This window comes from Mauremys reevesii, linkage group 7 (assembly GCF_016161935.1).
Source record: "Mauremys reevesii isolate NIE-2019 linkage group 7, ASM1616193v1, whole genome shotgun sequence".
In the NCBI taxonomy this organism is placed as follows: domain Eukaryota; kingdom Metazoa; phylum Chordata; order Testudines; family Geoemydidae; genus Mauremys; species Mauremys reevesii.
Window position 1 is genome coordinate 81884639 of NC_052629.1, and position 25426 is coordinate 81910064.

The window sequence follows — 25426 nt, forward strand, 5'->3', positions numbered from 1 at the left end:
TAGAGCCTGCTCCTACCTGGGGCTCTGGAATCTCCATTTATGAAGACTTCGAAGGTTCAATAAGACAATATTCTATTCTGAAAGGCTTACAATAGTCTTCTTCCCACTCCCTGGGGCAATGTGTCTTAGCTGCCTTTTAGGGGGACCTGCTGCATCGCTCCTGCCCCAATTCAACTTATTTTCTTGCCAAGAGGGCCATGTGCCTCACTTGGTCTTCATTAAGCAGACACCTATCTCTTACTGTTGCTGAGTGCTTTGTCTCCAACCATCATCTGGTCTCTTTCAGCATTGCCCATCAACTCCCACTTTTATGCCCTGTCACTTGGCCTTTCTATGATACCCATCTTATTAGAATTAGGGTGGATTGATTTTTAAATCAAGGCAATTTTAAATCAGCAATATAAATCACCAGGTGGAAAGCTTTGATTTTAAATTATTTTAATCAACGTTTCCATTTGTACTTCCTTTATTTTTTAAAAGAAAGGTGCATTCTTATTGGTTAATATAGTTGCATCTCAGAGTTACGAACACCAGAGTAACAAACTGACTAGTCAACCCCACACCTCATTTGGAACTGGAAGTACGCAATGACGCAGCAGCCATATAAATAAGAAGAAAACAAAGAAAGAAGAAGTGGGACCGCTAAACACTGAGGATGAAGTGGAGGTTAAGGATAATCTAGGCATGGCCCAAATCTAAACAAATACTTTGCCTCAGTCTTTAATGAGGAGCTTAGGGATAATGGTAGGATGACAAATGGGAATGAGGATAAGGAGGTAGATATTACCACATCTGAGGTAGAAGCCAAACTCGAATAGCTTAATGGGACGAAATCAAACCTAGATTGAATCTCACATATGCAGTGCCAGCATGCCTTTTAGCCACCTGTAACTCACTCCTTAAACCCTTCCCTCTTCCTGCTTCTGCTTCTTTCTGAACAGGATCTCACTGACTTCTTCCAAGAGAAAATGGACAAATGTGATGTGACCTTCCCTTTTCCCTTGTCTTGTCTTCCTCTCCTACAGGTCTCTTCCCCCTTCTTCCCTGTGACTAATGTAGAAGTTTCTCATCTGCTCTCCTTGACTAACCCCTACATTTGCCCCAGTGATCTGATCCCATTTCCTGATCTCTCATGTGCCCACTCTCTCCTTCCCTTACTTGTCTCCTTAAGCTCCTGCTCTTGTGACTTTTCTCCTCAATACAAGTCTCTCCAATCTTAACCAACCCATCCTTGACAGTACTTTCCTCTCCAGCTACTACCCCATCTGCCTTCTTCATCTCTAAGCTCAGAACATGCAGTTTAAAATAGTTCCTTTCCCTCAGTTCCATCCTAGACCCTCTCCAATTCAGCTTGCACTCCTTTTACCTTACTGAAATAGCTGTCACTAAAGTTTGTTATGATCTCTTCCCAGGCAAAGCTCAAAATCAGCATTTCATTCTCATCTTCCTTGACCTGTCTGCACTGTCAACCATGCTCTTCTTGAAATCTTGGCCTCCCTTGTTTTCCATAACTCTATTCTCTCCTCATTTTCCTCCTACCTCTTACTGTTTTTTAGTATGTTCCTCCTCACCTCCTCCCCAATTTTCTTTGGAGTTCCACAGGGTTCTGTTTGGTCACCTTCTCTTCTCCCTCTAGAGTTTATCTCTAGGTAATCTCATCTGCAAATGTAAATTAAGCTACCCTTGCTATGCTGGCAATTCACAGATCTACCTCTCTACTCTGGACCTGTCACCTGTTCAAACTAAAATCTCAAGGTCTCTCTCTCTCTGTCTGACATCTGCTTGTGGGTGTCTAGCAGCTCAAGCTCAACATGGCTAAAACAGCTCTTAATCCCCACCACTGCCTGCCCTTCCTGTTCCTTCGTTGATCACTGTGGATGACACCACCATCCTGCCTGTCATGCAGGCCTGCAGCCTGTGTGTCGTCTTTGATTCAGACCTTTCCAGGTCCTCATATCCAGGCTATGTCTAAGTCTTGCAGAATCTTTCTGCATCACATCTCTAAGATACGGTTTTTCTTATCCATCTGTGCTGCTGAAACTCTCGTCAAGGCTCTCCTTGTCTTGCGACTTGATTACTGCAACGTTGTTCTCTCTGGTCTTGACAAATGCAGTCTTGGCCCTCCCATATCCATTCAGAATGCTGCTGCTGCTGCAAAGATCACTTTCCTAGCCCATCACTTTGACTGTGACCCTCTTCTTTGTATACAGGTTTCCACCTTCTCTGTCGTGCCAGACATAATCATCTTATTTTTTTCTTTCAGTATGCTTCACAGCCTGTTTCCACACTACCTCTCTTCTCTAACTGTCGACACGTTGACTCCTATCTCTCATCAGCCCACGATGCTGCCTCCATTGCCCACTTGTAACATTTTCAAATGAGCATCTTTGTCCTTTCTCCCATGCTGCCCTTCATGCTCGGAAGGATCTCACTGTAAACATCTGCAAAACTAACTCCTTACCACTTTCAAAACCCTCCTTAGTCTCTTTTGAACATGATACCTACAAAAACCTTGGCAATGGTAAGCCTGCTAATGTAGGCAGACCACAGCCTGTGATGCTAACCAATATTGTCTCGTGCTCCCGTATGTATCTGTGTGCATCTGTCATATCTTGTCTTGTATATAGATTGTAAGCTGTCCAGGGCAGGGGAGGGTCTTTTGCTCTGTGTTTATACACCACCTAGCACAACATGGTCCTGGTCCATGATTAGAGCTCTTAGGTGCTACAGTAATACTAATATTAATAACAAAAGACATTCCTGCCAAAGTACAGAAGGATGGACAAAGTTATCTGCTAGAGATTTGTTGCAGTCCCAAAGATTTGAGGAATGGTGCAAACTGGGAAGTTTAGAGACCTATCTAAGACTTGGACAGGGTGATGTTACTCAAAGAGAGATGGCTTGCTCTAACTTTTTCATCCTCACAGGTATACTTCAAATTGAAGCAAAAAAACAAAAAAAGTGTTTGAAGTACTAAAACAATTGAGAGTGTGTAAAAACTTTTAAAAGATTCTACTAATCCCAAAATATACACATTGTCTAAAACTGCATCTTAATCTCAGTGTTTCTTGTTTGTTTGTTTCATGTCAACAAATTAAGTGTGTTGCATCTATTGACCTGTCTGTTCCCCTTGTTCTTTCCATTTGTACACACATGTATTCTTTTATATCAGGTTCTATTTTTAGCCCACTACATCCTGTTGAATCTCCATTTTCCTCTGGCATATGGTAGCTGCTGTTCTTGCTGTTTACATTGCTTGTTTTGGGAGTGATTTTTGTAGCATGCTAAATTACCTGAATATACTCAAATATTTAGTGACTGATAAAATCATTTAAAGAACACTAGTTCTACAGCTTAGACATCTGGGTTGGTCTTGATTGTGAATAACTTGTCTGATATAAATTTCTGTCTGTCTTTTCCCCACCTGTTCATTACAGTCATGCTGTTCACAGTGGAACTTGCATTAGAAAGGTGTTAACTTCAGATGAAGTACGTAATACCTGGAGGATTATAATCTTCCCAAAATGTTGATCTTTCTTTGTAAGACTTCTTTGTTTATTTCAGAAATGTCATATCCTTCAATATTGCACCAGTATTTAGATTTTTCGAAGCAGATTGTATGTTTCACACTTGTGTCATTCCTGGTTGGTTTATTCTATTTAGAATCTCTCTCCTTGAGAGTGTGTGGTAGTAATTGAGAGTTTAGCAGTTCTTAATATGGAGAAGGCAGGGGGAAAACTACACACTGCTCACACATGTATGAATATTCTCTTTTTTGGGGGAAGATAGGGATAGTTGGACTACAACAGGAGTTCTCAAACTTCATTGCACCATGACCCCCTTCTGACCCCAGGAGGGGAGACTGAAACCTTAGCCCACACAAGCCCCCCTGCTTCAGGCGGGGGGCGGGGTATAGAAGGGGGCTTGTAACCTGAGCCCTGCTGCCCAAGGCTGAAGCCCTTGGGCAGGGGGGCTTTGGCCCCAGGCCCCAGCAAGTCTAACACTAGCCTGGTGACCCCATTAAAAAGGGGTTGCGACTCACTTTGGGGTCCCGACCCACTGTTTGAGAACTGCTGGGCTACTAGTACAGTAACTCCTCGCTTAATGTTGTAGTTATGTTCCTGAAAAATGCTACTCTAAGTGAAACGATGTTAAGCAAATCCAATTTCCCCATAAGAATTAATGTAAATGGGGGGGGTTAGGGTCCAGGGAATTTTTTTTCACCAGACAAAAGACTAAGGCCTGGTCTACACTGGGGGTGGGGGTGGGGGAGGTTGTCGTTCTAAGTTATGCAACTTCAGCTACGTGAGTCGACATACTTAGACCTACTCATCGTGTTGTCTTCACTGCAGTGAGTTGACTGTTACTGCTCCCCCGTCGACTCTGCCTGTGCCTCTTGCGGTGGTGGAGTACAGGAGTTGACGGGAGAGCGCTCAGGGGTCGATTTATCATGTCTAGACTAGATGTGCTAAATCGACCCCCGCTGGATCAATCGCTGCCCGCCAATCCGGCAGGTAGTGTAGACATACCCTATGTATATACACGCACACACACGTAGTATAAGTTTTTTTTTTTAAACAAACAATGCAATGATAATTGTGAAGCTTGGTTGAGGTGGTGGAGTCAGAGGGTGGGATATTTCCCAGGGAATGCCTTACTGCTAAATGATGAACTAGCACTCGGCTGAGCCCTCAAAGGTTATCACGTTGTTAATGTAGCCTTATACTCTACAAAGCAACAGTAATGGAGGGAGGGGAGACTGCATGGCACAGAGAGACAGAGACATACACCGTGTGGGAGAGAGAGAGATGCACATTGCCCTTTTAAGTATGCTGACCCCACTCTAAGTACACCGCCCTTTTAAGTAGATCAGCAAGTTGAGACAGCCCCTGCTGCCAGCAAGCTCCCTCCCATCCTGAGCCCTGTTATGTCCCCCCCCCCCGCCTGCTCTATGGAGATAGGGTAAGCAGGGGGGAGGGGGACACCCTGACATTAGCATCCCTCTTTCTCTCTCTCTCTCTCCCCTTCTCCCCCCACCCTCCGCCACATCAAGCAGGAGGCTCCCAGGAGCAGCTCCAAGGCAGAGAGCAAGAGAAGTATATGGCAGTGGGGGGAGGGACAGCTGTACTGCCTGGCAATTGATAGCCTGCTGGGCGGCTGCTGCACAGGGAACTTAGGGGAGCAGGAAGCTGATAGGGGGAGCTGATGGGTGGGGGGGTGTTGCCGGTGCAGCCTGGTTCCAAGCCCCCACCAGCTATCTCCAGCGGGCTGCTCTTCCTGCAAGCAGTGGACAAAGCAAGTGGCTGCCAAACAACGTTATAAGGGAGCATTGCGCTGCCCGCCAATCTGGCAGGTAGCGCATGTTCTCTAATTGATCAGCAACATAACAACGTTAACCGGGACGACTTTAAGTGAAGAGTTACTGTATTGTTAATAGTCCCTATAGCCCACACTGGTTGGCCTCTAATTGTGGTAAGTCCTGTACAAACACACAGAAATTGGAACCGCCAAGTCAAATCCTGGCAAGACCTCCCCATTAAGAGGTGATTTCTGCTACAAGAAAGTTGTTTTAAGAACTCATTTCAAATCCTTCCATGGGGTCATTGGATTTGTCCTCTTAAGGAATTAGCAAGAGATTTACCCCCCTTAAAACCATAGATGGACAGATGTCCTGGGATCTCCGGACATTCATAGCCTCCACTTGTGCAGGTATAATCTTGTGCCTGTGTATTTGCATGCACAAAGAAATGTGGGTGCAAGTAGCAGCAGTTGCCTGTTTGACAACAAACAGACGAGCTTAATGGTTTACAACAGCAATTTATCTGTCCTATATGTATTTGTATATGTTCAGCATTTGTAAGGTTCAATGTATGTTATTTTCTAAGCACATCAGAGGAAGAAGGGGAACTGGGTAAAGGGGCATGGCTTGATTTTTGGGAAAATAAGTGCAATGCTATTAAAGTAGCACATCCCCTTAACTTGGTTAAGGATAATGAAAAGCTGCTTCTCTGCCTGTCTGGGTGCAGTGTGACCTGAAGTAACATAGCAAGATTACTCAAACTCTACTTTAGTCAAAGTATACATTTTGTGTTCTCTGTGTATGTTTTTACTTATTAAATTAACTTTCCCAAAAGCCTTAGTCATCTGCAGTCTCTGGAAACCTGATCCAGACTTAGACAGAAGCTCAGCCATATACATTTATTGAAGCAGGCTGCAAAGTAATTGTTTAGTGTCTGTCATAATATTTCATTCCCGGTATTCTCCACTATTTATTCCTAATAGAACAGTTTGTCTATTGCGTCTGTACTTAGATAAGTATTTCCTAACTCTGCTTTATTGCATATAAGTGTCTGCCTAATCCTTTTGAGACTGTGTACTACTTAAATGTTTGTGAAAATACTTTAAACCAGATGTTTAAACCTGTGTGAATAGTACTGCACTTCTATTCAACCACTACTTCAGTGGAAGACTAGTTAAGACTATTTCACGTCTAAAAGAATTGACTCCTGACGTTATCCATATCTCACCACAATACAGAAGCATAGAGGCATGCCTGCTTGGTAGACATTTGGCTTACTCCTTGTTTTGATGCCGCTATCATTCCATAGGGATATGAGAGCATTCCAAATGCAGAGCTGGCCTTCCTCATCAATTGTGGTATTCTGTGATAGCATACTCCCTGGGTAGCAAAAATTCTCCACAGACCTGTGTAGCCAATGATTTTAGTTTATTATTCATTTATTGTGTGATGTATTTAGAAGAATCATGTATTAGACATAAGTAAGACAAGCTGAAATGCAAGAACTGATAGGCCGAGGCCTGCAAGATTTTAGCTTAGCTATCGTTGGCCTTGGAGACAAGAAATGATGACATAAGCCAATGACTGAAAAATAACCTGATGCCTGAAGATTATGGGGGGGAAAAGGTACCAAGTGGTGGTAATTCACAAAATCACCCAAAAGATTAATATTAGATCATGAAAATATTGTAAAGGTGCATCTGTCTCCGAAATGTGTCTTAACCATAGGATACAGGTTCTGAATCAGTGCCATTGAGACTAAAGCGACCTTACACAGGCCATAGAAAATTGGGGTCTCTTAAGTTTCCAGGGAACACTGAGCAATAAGAGAAAAGAGGGCTGACCCTTTTATGGACATGCACAAAATGTAGGTATAGACAGAATCATATTATAAAAATGAGATTCCCATAACGGGAAAATCGAGTTCCCTATGGGAGACTCCAGCAGGAACCATCCCTCTACTGTTGATCATACTATGAGCGACCCATCAGACCCAAACACTGTTGTTAAGGATGGGAGCATAACTATATTTGTAACTTATGTATAGGTTTGTACAGAATTTCTATATACTTGGGTAATAACTTTAATTGTAGCTTTTTAATAAAACGTATAAAACAGACTAGACCTTGTACTTATGAATGTATGTGTGGTCACTACCCTTGGTCTACATGTTCCTAGAGACTCTAAATCTAAAGCAAGTAGCAGAGGTAATTTTCACTCTATTAGGCTTGAAACTGTAGCTGCCAGAGCTGAACCCATGGTGGTGTAATACCACATTACAAAATTCACTTTAAATAAATAAAAGGCTACACCTGAGAGGAGTGTTGTTGATCTTAGCATCGCCTGCCACAGGTTGCTACAGTATTTCAGTTTTCTTTAGACTGATTGTGAAATCAAAGTGCATGAGCGAAGTGATCAGTTATAAACTGAATTTCATCAGTTGAGCAAGCAAGCAGTGCACAGTCACTAGCAAATAAAGGCTCCTTAATGAGTAAATCTGCCTCTTCTGCATGAGCATGGAAGCATTGCTCCTTGAATGTCTTCCCATCAGTGGATAAATATTCCATCAATGTCATGAGATGCATCCATAAGCATAGCCAAACAAAGGATAGAAAAGAGTGGAAGCCAGCACACAACCTTGTTTGGAGCTGTTGGTGACAGGAAAGGGGTTTGATAGTGATTGGCAGACCAGGTGCCAGCTCATGCCAAGGCCCCAGGCCTCACTGAACATTTACAAATGCATAGCTAGAAAACAGTCGTGTTTACCTGTGTGTTAGCATAATCAAAATAGATATTAGATTTTAAGTTAAGAGTGTGTTTAGACTTTTATACAATGCTTGTAGGATGCTGCATGTATTGATCTCACTTATAACCTCTATAGCCCATGGTATAAAGTTATATTGAATATTTGCATTGTAAACCTCTGTAATTGGGTAACTCGCCAAACAGAACAAAAAGCATTAATTAAAGTAAAATGCTTGTCCTGCATACAAGATGTCCCATTGAAGCAACTGAGGTATTGTATAGCATCAAAGGACAGAAGCCCTGTTAACTGACTGCATTGCTAACTCCATCCAGGAAGGAGGAACCTATGCATGAACTCATCTCATCACTTTGTGCTCTGGAGTGGAGGGGACAAAAATCCCTGACAAAGAGAAACTGAATCTCTTCTATGCTGTCTGGACTATGAGGTGCAAAGATTCCTAAACATAAGCAGAGAGACCCCCATGCAGCTTAGTGTGGTTTAGCCCTGAAAGATGTTTTGAATTGAGATGACTACAACTGTCACCTTTTGAATTAGACTGAAACTCATTTGTGTATATATGCTTGCTTGCTTTAACCTGTAAATAGCTCTCCTTTCTTTTTCCTAGTTAATAAACCTTTAGTTAACTTAGTACAGGATTGACTATAAACGTTGTCTTTGGTGTGAGATCTAAGATACAAATTGATCTGAGGTAAGTGACTGGTCTCTTGGGACTAGGAGTAGCCTGAATATTTTGTGATCTTTGGTGTAAGTGACCATTTATCACATAGTCCAGCTTTCCTGGGTTGCAAGATAGACTGGAGTGTCCAAGGGGACTGTCCATTATAAGACTATTATAGTACTTTGGGAGTTTACATTTGTTACTGGATTGGTGAAATCTAATTCTAGAACATACAAGCAATTTGGAGTGTCTGCCCAGCTTTTTGACAGTCTGCGCTGAGCTTGGTGCGCTCGATTGTGAGCCACTCCAGGCAGTGTGACACACACATTACCATTTTCCACTATTCTGGCTCTCATCTCATCATGGAAGGACTGAATGACAGAAATGAACATTGCAGGGCAGCCAGCGAGAAGCAAAAGTCACCAGAGTCCCTCATGATTTACAGAAGCTTTAGTGAAGTTGACGACCACCATAAAAAGATCACGTCTTTGCTCCAAATGGGTGGAAAGTTTTTTAGTTTATTTCTCAGTCATGCTTCCAACATTTCCAAGAAAGCAATTAATGCTCTTCCACAATGCCCATTACAAGTAGAGCTTGCACTAGTCCCCTATTTTATGAGACAATAACAACAATCAAGCAGCGATGTCACATGGGAAAGCACCTGCACCAGATGGCAGTCCAGCAGAGCTCTGTAAGCAGAGTGACTACCATACTGCAAGGCATCTCATATGGCTCTTCCGCATTATCTGGGAGCAAGAATCAGTGCCACAGGACTTCAAGGATGCCGACGTTGTCTACTTTTATAAACATAATGGTGATGGGGCAAACTGCGGTAATCATTGTGCATTTCCCAACATCATGTTGGGGCAGGGGTCGGGGAGAGAGGAATTCTTGCACAACTCATAACGGGTAGACTTAACACAGTCTGGATCTCAGTGTGGATTTTGGTCTGGTCAGGGCACTGTAGACATGAGATTTGTACTTAAAGCAAAAAGTCCCGCTTTCTTTAATGGTTACACTTAGTTTCCAAGTTTGACACAGTGACTCTTTTCTGTGGAGCTCTTTTAGTATAATATTTACTGACTTCTGCAGAGGAAACTGATTTTAGAAATGCTCCCTTGTTGAAATGTTGCTATATTCTGTGGGTTCCTCTAACTAACCACTGTCCCGGACTACTTAGATGTCATGAGAGTGATTTTCTGACACAGGCTGCTGTTGCACTTTTAAAATGAAACACAAGTTATTGCCTCGATTTTGAATATTGACCTGAACTATGCAAATATTAGCTGAGGGGGCTGCTCAGATTTATCAGCTGCAGCTCTTTTCTGACACTGCCTGCCAGCCTGCCTCCCTTCTTTTTGCTCTGCTCAGCACAAAGCGCCTTTGGAGGCAGGCTGGGTAGTGGGGATAGGAGAAGTGGGCTCCAAAGGAGAGATGAAGCTCTGCATGAGTGGGACTTTGGGGATGTTTGTGGCATGATGGATTGACTGGGGTTTTGGGGTCACATAGGGCTTCTGCAATGAAGTGTGGGGGAGGAGTGCAGGGAGATCCTGGTGATTCAGCACAGAGACATTAGCACACCAAGATCGTGCTGTAGTACTAGTAAATTGGTACATTGGTGAATTGAGGTAGCAGCATTAGATACTCTTCACCTGCTGACATCTTGGCAGAGAAGCACTGGGCTATCCCCACCTCAAGCTGCATGCACAGTCCTAATCCTCCATCCTTTCTCCATCCCATCCACACTGGTCCCCTCTGCCTCCTCCCTCGTGCCAGCTACAGCTACACATTTATAGCAGGGAGTGAAGAAATGCAGTAACATAGCATGGGATTACATTTAAGAGGGACAGATCAGTTGAGACGTCCATTTTGCATTAACAGGTTTCTCTGTCTTGTTTTAAAAAAAACTGATAAAAAGATAATTGGATTGATGTTCTGGTATGCTCTGTGTGATTCACTGATCTGAGCAGATGAGGGCTACAATCCCAGTATTACCAGTTCTCACAATATTTGATGTCTCTGAAAGCACCAGCTCCTGCAGATACATGATTGTGTGAATCTCAACTTGGTGGGTGTGTTATTTAAAACATCTAGTTCTTGTAGTTGGGGAGGAGAATCTTGAAAATGTGACTTCTAAAGGCTCAGAAAAAAATAGTCCCAAATAGTTAGATATGCTTTTTCAAAGTCAATTTTAAAAGTTAATCATTATTTCTTTTTGTGGGGTGGAGGTGCTGATTCATAACTTTTGAATGTTTGGGGTTGCATTACTGTCAGTCTTTTACCTCTTGAAAACAGGGCCGCCCAGACCCCCATGAGAGTTTTTCGGGGGCCCTGGAGCAGGGTCCTTCACTCGCTCCCGGGGCCCCGGAAAACTCTTGCTTCTTCCACTCCTAAAATCTGAATTTTAAAATCACTTAAACATTATTTTGAATGTACAGAGAAGGTACAAAGGGTGGGTTACTCTTTAAAAGATGAGGAGTGATGTTTATTAAGTGTCTAGAAGCCAGATTTTAGGGGCATTTAGGTGCCTGAAGATGCAGATAAGTGCCTAGTGGGATTTTCAGAAGCAGTCTCTTTGGGTACCTAAATACCATTTGAAAATCTGGCTCAAACTGGTTTAAGTACTTTTGAAAATTTTACACATGGTCCTTAATTGCTTCTCACTAAAACACCTACTGTAGTTCTTTTTACACTTGGCTATTTGGTATTGAAGAGCTGGGTATCTTAAATTAAAAAGAGGTTACTAGAAGTTTCTCATTTAAAGTAGCACCTGCCAATCTGTATTGAGGAAGAAGTGTTTGATTTTGACTGAGTTAAAATTATACTAATACTTTTTGTCTGAAGATCTATCTTGAACCTCAACATTGTAGCTCTCATCTATAAATGTTTTTGTTTTACAGGGGCCAGCTACCTGTGTTGCCTTCTCAAGAATTGGGGACTTTTTTGCTTCTGGAGGGTCAGATGAACAGGTGTGTGATGTATCTGCCTAATCTGACATTGCTAAACTCTGTTTTCTAGATTCTTGATGTAATTGAGTGAACAGAAAATGTGTTTAATTATGATGCAGAAAAATCAAGTTTGTGGAACTATGTAGTTTGGGGAGGAGGGTATAAATTAGCTTTAGCACAGATGACCTTTTAAGATGATAGCATTTGAAATTTGGCTAAAATTGAGAAAGTTGCATGTCTAAGGTTAGGGAATGAAATATAGATGGAATATCTCCTCTGGAGCATTTGTAAGGTAAAGGGCTCTCTAAGTGTCACCCCAAGAGGTCGGTCAATATTATACCCATTCCTCATGGATAAACTGAGGCACAGTAAGGGGGGTTGTTCAAACAGTTTGAGAATACCAGAGTTTGCGGTATAACTCAAGGACCTTGGCTTGCAGGGTGAAATTCTGGCTCTATTAAAGTTTTGCTATTGCATTCAGTGGGATATCACTCTCATTTTCCTCTGACGACTTGAGAGATTGGATAGGCAGGCATGTGTGGTGGGGGTAGGTGACAACTTGCAAAACAACAACTTTCATTCTCTTATGCTCTTTGTGTTGGTCTACATTCCTTATTAATGTTCCTTTATAATAGCTTCTGATTATTTTGTTCCCTGTTGTCTATATGAGGCTTATATCAACATGTAAGCCCCATGCATCTGAATCCCTTTGAATTGGCTTGCTCTATTCCTTAGCTTGCTTTCTTCAGTGTTATGCTCTTAAGGAGAAAAAAATTCTACCCTCAACTCATGACATAGTTTATCTGTCCCATCCCTTCTCCTCCTGCCCCTGAAGCACTGCTAGGAAATGGAACATGTATTTTTGTAAAGGTTACTTTACTAGTTAAATAAGATTTTTTTTTTCTTTTTAGCCTTTAGACAGCATCTTTTGAGGCACTGGTCTGATTACTCCCCCCTCCCCCCCTTTTTCTTGCATTGTTAAATAATAAGAGTAATTGTATTAAGGTTTTACTTGTAGTTTTGCTTTTGAAATAATTACCTAACTCTGTGTGTTTATAAAGAGATTAATAGAAATAGCAAGCTGGCTGTATTGTGGCTTTTCTGCTAATATTGACTTTTTTCCTGAAGAAACTGGGATAGTGTTGAAAGCTGTAGTAATGATACACTTCAAAAATAGTTACCATATAAAAAGATGCCTGTAAGTGACTTTTCTTCTTCGAGTGATTGCTCATATCCATTCCAGTTAGGTGTGTGCGCGCTGCGTGCACGTTCGTCGGAAGAGTTTTACCCTAGCAACCCCAGTGGGTCGGCTGAGCGCCCCCTGGAGTGGCGCCATAACGGCACCGCATATATACCTCAGCCAACCCACCCAACCCTCAGTTCCTTCTTACCGCCCATGTCGGTCGTTGGAACAGTGGAGTGCAGCTTGTCTGACCTCTGCTTCCCTAGCTTCCTCATAGTTCTTCTCTGTAAAATTTGTACATAGTTGATATCTTAGCTTAGGTTTTCTTGTTTTTGATAGTTTAAATCAGTTTAGTGTTAGATAGTTAGCGGGTTCGGGGATTAGCCCCACCCACACCCAGGACCGGAGCGTATGCCCGGCTCCCCGGGTTTCAAGCCGTGCTCGGCCTGCGGCAGGCCGATGCCTACAGGAGATCCTCATAGCTCCTGTTTGAAGTGCTTAGGAGAGTCGCACTTGTCTACTAAGTGCCCAATTTGCAAGGCTTTCAAGCCTCGCACAAAGAGGGAAAGAGACATTAGGCTGAAACAACTCCTAATGGAGGCAGCCTTAACCCCTCCGGCCGCGGCACTGCCCGCTGTCCCTCTGGACTCTCGCAGCACCGCCGCGGTGCCGGGCCACTCTGCCGTGCAACCGAAAGTGCCATCGGCACCGAAACTTGCCCAGAGACGCTCTCTCTCGCCAAAGGCGAAGAAGGGGAAGGCCGCTGCCTCTTCGGCACCGCCTGCTCCGAAGCACCAGAGTGCGCCCCGTCCGGACCGCCCGGCACCGAAACCTGCCGCGGCACCGGTTCCTCCGCCGCAGACGCTTTTGCTGGCACCGGCGACTCCGGCCCCTCAGAGGCCGTCGAGCCCGGCACCTGTGACCTCCCCGGCTCCGGCCGCGGTAGAGATGCCACTGCCGTCGACTCCGGAGACCTTCGAGGCGGCACGGGACCTCATCGCATTGACAGACCCGGCTGTGCCACTGCCCCCGGCGCCGCCGGTGTGGGCGCCCCGTTCCATGGGCAAGCCGTCAATGTTTAAGCCGCCTGCCGGCACCGACTCCGACCAGCACCGATCCCGTTCCCGCTCACGCTCTCGACATCGATCTCGATCGGGGCGCCGATCGCAACGCCGCTCACAGTCCCGGCACTGGTCGACTATGCGGCACCGGTCAGACTCGCGGCACCGATCATTCTCCCGCTCTCCGAGTCGTCATTCCCGGCACCGTTCCGGATCTTGGTACTGCTATGGCCGCCGCTACTCGCAAAGCCACTCCCGGCACCGAACATGGAGATCCCGGTCGACCTCCCGGCACCGCGCCAGTCGGAGGTCCCATTCTTGCTCCCGCTCTCGCTATCGGGATGCCTCCCGGCACCGGTCACCACAGAGACGGGAAATGCGATCCGTGGGCACTTCGGCACAAGGGTTATCGGCTCCACCCTGGCCCTCTCGGCATGCCTCGGCCTCTTCGCACAACGACAGCTACTACGTCGACGACCATGACCCTCAGGTCCCTTCGGGAGTTTTTCAGCAGTCCCATTACACGGACCAAGACCCTCATCACTGGGGTTATTGGACCCCTTGGGCCTACCATCAAGCCCAAGATGCTCCTGTGCCTACCACGCGTACTGTACCACACGAGTCGCGCATCCCGGAGGCTACTATAAGCCGCCCCCCAGTTGACACTGAGGTACCATCGGGCGCGGAGGAAGGTAATCAGCCTGCCCAGGAACCTCTGGAGCAGGAAGCTTCACAGGTCCCAAACGCTGACCGGGACACCATCATGCCCGGAATTTCTTCTTCCTCCTCTTCCCCAGATGAAGTGGTGGCGGGGTCGTCATTGGCAGGTCCCCCGCCAATTGACTTCCGGGCATACCAAGAGCTCCTTCGCAGGGTGGCACTGCGAATGGACCTGCAGGCGGAGGAGGTATCAGAAGTGGACGATCCGATAGTGACCATTTTGTCAGCGGACGCCCCTACCCGCATAGCCCTGCCCTTCATTAAGACTATCCAGGCGAATGCTGATACCATATGGCAGACTCCGTCCTCTATTGCGCCCACAGCCCGAGGGGTGGAACGCAAGTACATGCTCATATCCCTTGGAAGGGACCATTTGTATGTGCACCCTATCCCATCGTCGTTGGTGGTGCAGTCTGTCAACGACAAAGAGCGTCACGGCCAACAAGGCCCGGCTCCTAAGTCAAAGGACGCCAGGAGAATGGACTTGCTCACCTGCACTTCCAGTTTGCGGTCCTCCCCTTCGGACTATCTACGGCCCTAAGGGTGTTCACGAAGTGCATGGCCGTCGTCGCCGCCCACCTCCGTCGGCGCGGCATCTGCGTTTTTCCCTACCTGGACGACTGGCTCATCAGGGGGGATTCGCAGGCTACGGTCCAGCACCATGTCACGGTGATCAAGGACTTATTCACGTGCCTGGGCCTAGTTCTCAACATAGAGAAGTCCACCTTAGTACCAACTCAGAGGTTGGACTTTATTGGCGCAACCCTGGACTCATCTCTAGCCAGAGCCTACCTTCCTCAGCTACGGTTCCAGGCCCTTACACAGCTAATCTGCGCCCTTCAGGCCTTTCGTATGACCTCGGCCCGTGCTTGTCTCCGCCTCCTCGGTCATATGGCGGCTTGCACGCACGTCACTCCGTTTGCCAGGCTCCGCCTCCGCCCGCTCCAGCTGTGGCTCCACTCCAGATACCGTCCGCACAGGGACCCTCTGGATACCCTACTCACCATTCCAGCGGGTGTCCTTCAATCCCTGGATTGGTGGCTGACCCCTTCACACGTATGCGCGGGGGTCCCATTCCATGCTCCTCAACCTTCCCTTTCCCTGACAACGGACGCCTCGTCCCTCGGGTGGGGAGCCCATCTCGGCACTCTTCATACTCAAGGCCTTTGGTCGGTACAGGAATTGAATATGCTCATCAATGTCAGGGAGCTCCGGGCAGTACTGAGAGACAACGGCCATGTACTATATCAACAAGCAAGGCGGGACCCACTCTTCCCCCCTCTGCCACGAGGTGATACTACTCTGGGAATTCTGCATAGCCCACTCGATACATCTGGAGGCGTCTTTCCTTCCCGGCGTCAAGAACACCATCGCGGATCGCCTGAGCAGGTCCTTTCTCTGCCACGAGTGGTCGCTGAGAGCAGACATCGCCCATGCCATTTTCCAACAGTGGGGATGTCCCCATGTAGACCTGTTTGCATCCCGACTGAACCGCAAATGCCAGGAGTTTTGCTCCTTTCAAGGCCTGTCACCGGGCTCTCTGTCAGACGCATTTCTCCTTCCATGGACTCGTCATCTGTTCTACGCCTTTCCTCCGTTCCCCCTCATACACAAGGTCCTGCTGAAGCTCCGTCAGGACAGGGCACGTCTCATCTTAATTGCGCCAGCGTGGCCCAGGCAACACTGGTTCACCACGCTGCTCCGCCTGTCGATAGCCAGCCCAATTCCTCTGCCGCTTTACCCAGATCTTATAACACAAGATCACGGCACTCTCCGTCACCCAGACCTGCCGGCCCTCCACCTCACGGCGTGGCTCCTGAGTGGCTAGACCAGTCGGAATTGCGCTGCTCTGCTCCCGTGCAGCACGTTTTATTGAGCAGCAGAAAGCCTTCCACTCGATCTACCTACGTGGCCAAGTGGAAGCGCTTCGCTTGCTGGCCTCAAGCGCGCGATGCTATTCCTTCAGAGCTTCCGCTTCCAATGGTCCTTGACTATCTCTGGTCGCTGAAACAGCAAGGCCTTGCACTTTCCTCTATCAAGGCGCACTTAGCGGCTATCTCCGATTTTCACCCCGGTGAGGGGGGGTATACGCTGTTCTCTCACCCACTGACTACTCATTTCAGAAAGGGCCTTGATCGTCTCTACCCCCAGGTGCGCCACCCGATTCCCACCTGGGACCTCAATCTCGTCCTCAGCAGGCTCATGTCCCCACCATTTGAGCTGCTAGCCACCTGTTCCTTGCTGTACCTGTCATGGAAAATGGTCTTTCTAGTGGCTATCACATCAGCCAGACGGGTCTTGGAGCTCAAAGCGCTCATGGTGGATCCACCGTATACCGTTTTTCATAAGGACAAGGTGCAACTACGTCCACATCCGGCATTTCTCCCGAAGGTAGTGTCCGCGTTCCACAATAACCAGGACATCTTCCTTCCAGTTTTCTTTCCAAAGCCTCACACATCCCCGTGAGAGCAACGACTTCACTCCCTTGATGTTTGTAGGGCATTGGCTTTCTATGTTGATCGGACACGACCGTTCCGCAAATCCCCGCAACTGTTTGTGGCAATTGCTGACCGAATGCGAGGTCTTCCTGTCTCGTCGCAGCGAATCTCCTCCTGGCTCACAGAGTGCATACGCACCTGTTATAACTTGGCTAATGTCCCTTTGGGCCATCTCACCGCCCACTCTACCAGGGCCCTAGGCGTCGTCCGCTGCCTTTCTGGCGCAAGTACCGATACAAGAGATATGCTGAGCGGCGACCTGGTCATCCGTTCATACTTTCGCCTCACACTACGCCCTGGTCCAACAGTCGAGAGATGACGCAGCCTTTGGCTCTGCGGTCCTGCATTCCGCCACGTCTCACTCCGACCCCACCGCCTAGGTAAGGCTTGGGAATCACCTAACTGGAATGGATATGAGCAATCACTCGAAGAAGAAAAAACGGTTACTTACCTTTGTAACTGTTGTTCTTCGAGATGTGTTGCTCATATCCCTTCCACACCCACCCTCCTTCCCCACTGTCGGAGTAGCCGGCAAGAAGGAACTGAGGGTCGGGTGGGTCAGCTGAGGTATATATGCGGTGCCGTTATGGTGCCACTCCAGGGGGCGCTCAGCTGACCCACTGGGGTTGCTAGGGTAAAACTCTTCCGACGAACGTGCACGCAGCGCGCACACACCGAACGGGAATGGATATGAGCAACACATCTCGAAGAACAGTTACAAAGTAAGTAACCGATTTTTAAACACATCTCAATTTCCAATTTAAAGTAATATGAAGAAAGTGGACACTATTAGCTATTTTTCTCTCCATTACATAACTGGATGACTTGTGTGGTAACCTGGATATGTGGTGGTTTTTCCCCTTTAATTGTAAGTTGCAAAGGTTTCTTGGATTCCTTTATTTGGTTTTGAATTTGTATATTTTTTTCCTATGAGGCAATCTCTGTTGTATCTGGCAGCTAGACCTTTTTTTCTCAGAGATGACATTTCTCATGTTTAGAAATATCTCTTGCTACTGGTAAGCTGGGAAACTGAATTATGACACTTGATCTTTTCTTTTTTCCAAAAGGTCCTACTCATCTAGCTTTTGTGGTAGCAAGTTCCTTTATAACTTCCAGTTTTATACCTTTTTGAAAAATCCTCCCTTCTGGCTGTAATTTTCTGTACTTAATATCAGCAAAAAGGTGATTTTGTGAGAGTGTATGTGCATGTGCAAAACTTTAATGCGAGGAGGAAGAAATAACTCTTAAACTGTGTATATATTTAAAGTCTTCTGCACACGTCTGTTATGTGTTCAGTACAATTTTCCTCTAAGGTTAGAATTAAAATGCTATTTATGGAAGTTAAATACATAATAAGAACATAAGAATGGCCGTACCGGGTCAGACCAAAGGTCCATCTAGCCCAGTATCTGTCTACCGACAGTGGCCAATGCCAGGTGCCCCAGAAGGAGTGAACCTAACAGGCAATAATCAAGTGATCTCTCTCCTGCCATCATCTCCATCCTCTGACGAACAGAGGCTAGGGACACCATTCTTACCCATCCTAGCTAATAGCCATTTATGGACTTAGCCACCATGAATTTATCCAGTCCCCTTTTAAACATTGTTATAGTCCTAGCCTTCACAACCTCCTCAGGTAAGGAGTTCCACAAGTTGACTGTGCGCTGCGTGAAGAAGAACTTCCTTTTATTTGTTTTAAACCTGCTGCCTATTAATTTCATTTGGTGACCCCTAGTTCTTGTATTATGGGAATAAGTAAATAACTTTTCCTTATCCACTTTCTCAACATCACTCATGATTTTATATACCTCTATCATATCACCCCTTAGTCTTCTCTTTTCCAAGCTGAAGAGTCCTAGCCTCTTTAATCTTTCCTCGTACGGGACCCTCTCTAAACCCCTAATCATTTTAGTTGCTCTTTTCTGAACCTTTTCTAGTGCTAGAATATCTTTTTTGAGGTGAGGAGACCACATCTGTACACAGTATTCGAGATGTGGGCCTACCATGGATTTATATAAGGGCAATAATATATTCTCAGTCTTATTTTCTATCCCCTTTTTAATGATTCCTAACATCCTGTTTGCTTTTTTGACCGCCTCTGCACACTGCGTGGACATCTTCAGAGAACTATCCACGATGACTCGAAGATCTTTTTCCTCACTTGTTGTAGCTAAATTAGCCCCCATCATGTTGTATGTGTAGTTGCGGTTATTTTTTCCAATGTGCATTACTTTACATTTATCCACATTAAATTTCATTTGCCATTTTGTTGCCCAATCACTTAGTTTTGTGAGATCTTTTTGAAGTTCTTCACAATCTGCTTTGGTCTTAACTATCTTGAGTAGTTTAGTATCATCTGCAAACTTTGCCACCTCACTGTTTACCCCTTTCTCCAGATCATTTATGAATAAATTGAATAGGATTGGTCCTAGGACTGACCCTTGGGGAACACCACTAGTTACCCCTCTCCATTCTGAGAATTTACCATTAATTCCTACCCTTTGTTCCCTGTCCTTTAACCAGTTCTCACTCCATGAAAGGACCTTCCCTTTTATCCCATGACAGCTTAATTTACGTAAGAGCCTTTGGTGAGGGACCTTGTCAAAGGCTTTCTGGAAATCTAAGTACACTATGTCCACCGGATCCCCCTTGTCCACATGTTTGTTTGACCCCTTCAAAGAACTCTAATAGATCAGTAAGACACGATTTCCCTTTACAGAAACCATGTTGACTACTGCTCAACAGTTTGTTTTTCTGTGTGTCTGACAATTTTATTCTTAACTATTGTTTCAACTAATTTGCCCGGTACCGACGTTAGACTTACCGGTCTGTAATTGCCGGGATCACCTCTAGAGCCCTTTTTAAATATTGGCGTTACATTAGCTAACTTCCAGTCATTGGGTACCGAAGCCGATTTAAAGGACAGGTTACAAACCTTAGTTAATAGTTTTGCAACTTCACATTTGAGTTCTTTCAGAACTCTTGGGTGAATGCCATCTGGTCCCGGTGACTTGTTAATGTTGAGTTTATCAATTAATTCCAAAACCTCCTCTAGTGACACTTCAATCTGTGACAGTTCCTCAGATTTGTCACCTACAAAAGCCAGCTCAGGTTTGGGAATCTCCCTAACATCCTCAGCCGTGAAGACTGAAGCAAAGAATCCATTTAGTTTCTCCGCAATGACTTTATCGTCTTTAAGCGCTCCTTTTGTATTTTGGTCGTCAAGGGGCCCCACTGGTTGTTTAGCAGGCTTCCTGCTTCTGATGTACTTAAAAAACATTTTGTTATTACCTTTGGAGTTTTTGGCTAGCCGTTCTTCAAACTCTTCTTTGGCTTTTCTTATTACTCTCTTGCACTTAAGTTGGCAGTGTTTGTGCTCCTTTCTACTTGCCTCACTAGGATTTGACTTCCACTTTTTAAAGGAAGTCTTTTTATCTCTCACTGCTTCTTTTACATGGTTAAGCCAAGCCACGGTGGCTCTTTTTTAGTTCTTTTACTGTTTTTCTTAATTTGGGGTATACATTGAAGTTGGACCTCTATTATGGTGTCTTTAAAAAGGGCCCATGCAGCTTGAAGGGATTTCACTTTAGTCACTGTACCTTTTAACTTTTGTCTAACTAATCCCCTCATTTTTGTATAGTTCCCCCTTTTGAAATTAAATGCCACAGTGTTGTGCAGTTGAGGTGTTCTTCCCACCACAGGGATGTTGAATGCTATTGTATTATGGTCACTATTTCCAAGCGATCCTGCTATAGTTACCTCTTGGACCAGCTCCTGCGCTCCACTCAGGATTAAATCTAGAGTTGCCTCTCCCCTTGTGGGTTCCCGTACCAACTGCTCTATGAAGCAGTCATTTAAAGTATCGAGAAATTTTATCTCTGCATTTCGTCCTGAAGTGAAATGTTCCCATTCAATATGGGGATAATTGAAATCCCCCACTATTATTGGGTTCTTAATTTTGATAGCCTCTCTAATTTCCCTTAGCATTTCATCATCACTATTACTGTCCTGGTCAGGTGGTCGATAATAGATCCCTAATGTTATATTTTTACTAGAGCATGAAATTTCTATCCATAGAGATTCTATGGAACATGTGGATTCGCTTAAGATTTTTACTTCATTTGAATCTACACTATCTTTCACATATAGTGCCACTCCTCCCCCTGCACGACCTGTTCTGTCCTTCCGATCTATTTTGTACCCCGGAATGATTGTGTCCCATTGATTGCTCTCAGTCCACCAGGTTTCTGTGATGCCTATTATATCAATATTCTCCTTTATCACAAGGCACTCTAGTTCATCCATCTTATTATTTAGACTTCTGGCATTTGTGTACAAGCACTTTAAAAACTTGTCCGTGTTTATTAGCCTGCCTTTTTCTGATGTGCCAGATTCTTTTTTATGTGACTGTTTATCATCTGATCCGGCCCTTACATTATACTCTTCAGTCCTCTGCTCCTGACTATAACCTGGAGATTCTCTATCATCAGACTCTCCCCTAAGAAAAGTCTGTGTCCGATCCACACGCTCCTCTGCAGCAGTCGGCTTTCCCCCATCTCCTAGTTTAATGCCTATAGCCTGATCCTGCAAAGTTTTATACACATGCTTGACTTTATGCACTGAGTTATTCTGTGTGTAAAATTAAGCCTGGGTATAAGTCTTTTGGGGGCTTTAGGTTATACACAAAGGTGTCTTTCTATTTTGGCTACTGTTTCACAATTGCACAATAAGTTTCTGTAACTATGGAAGTATAATGTGAAATACGATTAATATTTCTAAAAACATGGAAATAGAACTGTAAAGTTTTTTACACCACAAATATTTTTGGTATTTAATTAGTAGCTAAAATAAACTCCACAAATGTTAAACCCACAGATATTTAAATGTCCTTTTATTTGTTGACTAGCTTAAAATATTTTAAACACGTACCAACTTAAATGGGAGTTCACTGTCTTAAGGAATTCCCTTCCCTCCTCCCTGTTCATTTTCATATGTTCAAATGGTCAGTTTATGAAGAGAAGCCAGATTTTTTTTGTCTTGGCACTCTCCAAAAGTACTTATGGTGGATAAGTAATTTATTATGGAGAGAAGTTGCTTGTTGTTAAGATTCATTTTTGGTAGATAGTATGTTTCCATAGGTCTCATTTTACTTTGCCAACTAAGCCCTCTTCTCCTGAGTGCTAATCCATAGGTAAAAAAGTAAGTACTGGTAGTCAAGTCCATTCCTGAAGATTAATATAATGTAAAATTATAACTTCTTATTGGATTTCTTAGTAGTATTCAAACATTTTTAGTATTACCTAGTTAGCAGTCTAGTTCCAGGGGATACTTGACCAAAGGGAGGTCAGAAAAGGCCATTATCTTTTGAGAACTCAAATGATGGGCTTGTCCACACAAACAATTTTGCAGTTTGCTGGGTGTGACTCTACTTCTTACTAGCCTTTTGTGGACTGACTGAACATGTGGACGTTGTTAATGCATGTTAACACGCTTTGATCTAATCCCATTTGATTGAGGAGTAGATCAATGCACATTATCATATTGTTAATGTGCATCAGTAGGGTCCAGACAGGCTAGTCCATGGCAGACTAGTTGTGGGATAGATTCATGCCCCATCTTTCAGCAAACTAAATGTTTATATAGATAAGCCCTATATAACTTCTCTATTGAATACAATCTTTCTGATTTTGCTAAAGCTTATTATATTGCTCTTTGCTGGCAAAGCTTTTCTCTCAGAACGCTGGGTGTGCTGACACTTTTCCAGACTGCCAGCAAAATTAATATATATATGTAAATTGAGGTTTTTAAAAGGATTAATTTTAGCCAGCTGGTTTTTATTCTGCAGGTGATGGTATGGAAAACTAACTTTGATGCTGCTGATTATGGAGATGTATTGAAAACTCAGAAGTATGCCACTAATGTAACAGGAACTCTTCACAATCTGGTAGGTCAGACCATCTTACATTTAACACTGATGATTATTGTTGATGTTTTGACTTCCCTAGTTTACCACCTATATAATATATTTGAGAGGAAACACTAGATTTTCTTTGAAGCTTTGCAGGAAGAGCTATCTTCTTCTTCGAGTGATTGCTCCAATGCATTCCAGTTAGGTGTGCGCGCCGCGCGTGCACGGCTTCTCGGAACTTTTTTCCCTAGCAACCCCGGCGGGCCGGCTGGCGCCCCCTGGAGTGGCGCCGCTATGGCGCTAAATATATACCTCAGCCGGCCCGTCCGCTCCTCAGTTCCTTCTTACCGCCCGTGACGGCAGTTGGAACTGTGGAGTGCTTGATAGCTCTTCACGTCCCTAGCTTTCTCTAGTTCATTGTTGTACATAGTTAGCATAGTTAGTTATAGTTGTTAAGTTAGCAATAGTTAGTGTTAGATAGGCTAAAAAAGGGGGGGTTTCCCCCTTTTTTGCCTTAGCCGGTGCGGGCTCATGCCCAAAGCACCGGGCTTTAAGCCCTGCACGGTGTGCCAGAAACCGATGCCCGTAGGAGACCCGCACGACGCGTGTCTCCGCTGCTTGGGCGAAGGGCACCGAACTGACAAGTGCCAGATCTGTTTAAAATTCAAACCGCGGACCCGCAAGGATCGAGATAGCCGCTTGAAACAGATCCTCATGGAGGCGTCTCTCCAACCACCGGCACCGCCCGCGCCGCTTCCGCGGCCTCCCGTGCAGGACACGCCACCGGCACCGACTGCGGCACCGCCGGCGAAGAAAGCGGTTGCGAAGACTCGGCACCGCTCGCTCTCGCCCGCCAGGAAACAAAGACTGGCGAAGGCTCTGGCTCAGGCTCGCGTGCAGGACTCCGCCAAGGCGACTCCGCAGCCTGCAGCCCCTGTGGTGCCTCTGCACAAACAGTGCAGTGCACCTGTGACTCCGGCGCCGCAAGGGCCGTCGAGTCCGGCGCCGCCTCGCTCCCCGGTGCCGTCCGTGGTCGAGCCTCGGCTGCCGTCGACGCCGGAGACGTTTACCTCCGCGCAAGAGCTGATACAGCTCATAGAGGCTCCAGGCCTCCGGCCCCCGGCACTGCCGGCGCGGGCTGTCGTCTCCAGGGGCAAACCGGTAGCAATGGTCCGGCCACCCTCCCTGGAATCAAGGCGTGGACGTCGAACACGGTCCCGGTCTCGTTCCCGCACCGTTGACAGCTTGCCGTCCCGCCGATCGCGTTCCCGGCACCGCACTCCATCGCGGCACCGATTGCAGTCTGCTCGTCGGTCGAAGTCCCGGTACCGCTCCTCTTCGCGGTACTGGTCGCACTCCCGACGTCGCACCGGATCGAGGTCGCCGCCAGCTCGGCACCGACGGTCTCAGTCCCGGCACCGTTCCCGGCGCCGCGACTCCCGCGGACGCTCCAGACGTCGCAGTTTGCGCTCTCGGTCGAGCTCCCGGCACCGGTCGAGCTCCCGGCACCGCGATGACCATGGTCGGTCTCGGCATCGGAGGTCTTACTCCCGGTCGAGGTCCCGGCACCGCGGAGACCGTCGAGCGAGGTCGCCTTCCCGGCGCCGAGGGGAAGAGCATCCCTCGGCGGTATGCCCTGGACCCTCCTTGGCACCTCCCTGGCCTTCCCGCCCTGAGTCGGTCGCCTCCAGCGCAGAAGCCTATGGGCTCCCGCCTCCGACGCCACCAGCCCAGCCTAGCGGGGCCCAGCAGTGGGGTTTTTGGGTCCCATGGGCACAATATGAGTCGGACGCTGTGCCTGTTCCGCCGAGGCCTCCAGGGGCCCACCGCAGAGTCCCAGAGGCGTCGATATCTCGACCACCGCCATCCCCACCACCAGCCGTTCCGGTGGCGCCAGAGGGCCCCTCCGAACCCCCAGCCCACCACGCAGTGGACCCCTCTCCGGCTGAGGTCGTTCAGGAGTTGTCCTCCTCATCCTCTCCCGACGAGGCAGTGGCCGGCGCGGCATCAAGGGAGCCGCCCCCCGTTGATGCGAAGGCGCATCAGGACCTACTCCGCCGTGTGGCGACGGCTATGGACCTCCCTGTAGAGGAGGTAAAGGAGGATGAGGACCCCATCATGAACGTGGTGGGGTCAGACTTGCCAGTCCGGGTTGCGTTACCTTTTGTACGCACGGTCCAAAGGAACGCCACCACCATTTGGCAAACGCCCGCTTCCGTGCCTCCCACAGCCAGGGGCGTGGAAAGAAAGTACTCAGTCCCTCCCACGGGCTATGAGTACTTGTATGTGCATCCAACTCCGGACTCCCTGGTGGTACAGTCCGTTAACGATAGGGAGCGTAACGGCCAGCCGGCCGCTGCCCCAAAGGCGAAAGAGGCACGACG

The 25426-nt window shown here is 46.4% G+C and overlaps 1 protein-coding gene across 6 annotated transcripts in view; it reads left to right on the top strand.

Annotated features, from left to right (window-relative positions):
- POC1A (POC1 centriolar protein A) overlaps positions 1 to 25426 on the top strand; it is a 107176-nt gene that overhangs the window by 35336 nt on the left and 46414 nt on the right. For all 6 annotated transcript variants that reach the window (XR_005601277.1, XR_005601278.1, XR_005601279.1 and 3 more), the window contains exons 8-9: positions 11625 to 11693; positions 22980 to 23078. Coding sequence is in view for 3 of the 6 variants with exons in the window: in XM_039547418.1 (XP_039403352.1) it covers positions 11625 to 11693; positions 22980 to 23078 (168 nt within the window). In the remaining 3 variants the exon portion in view is untranslated. The remainder of the gene's footprint in view (positions 1 to 11624; positions 11694 to 22979; positions 23079 to 25426) is intronic.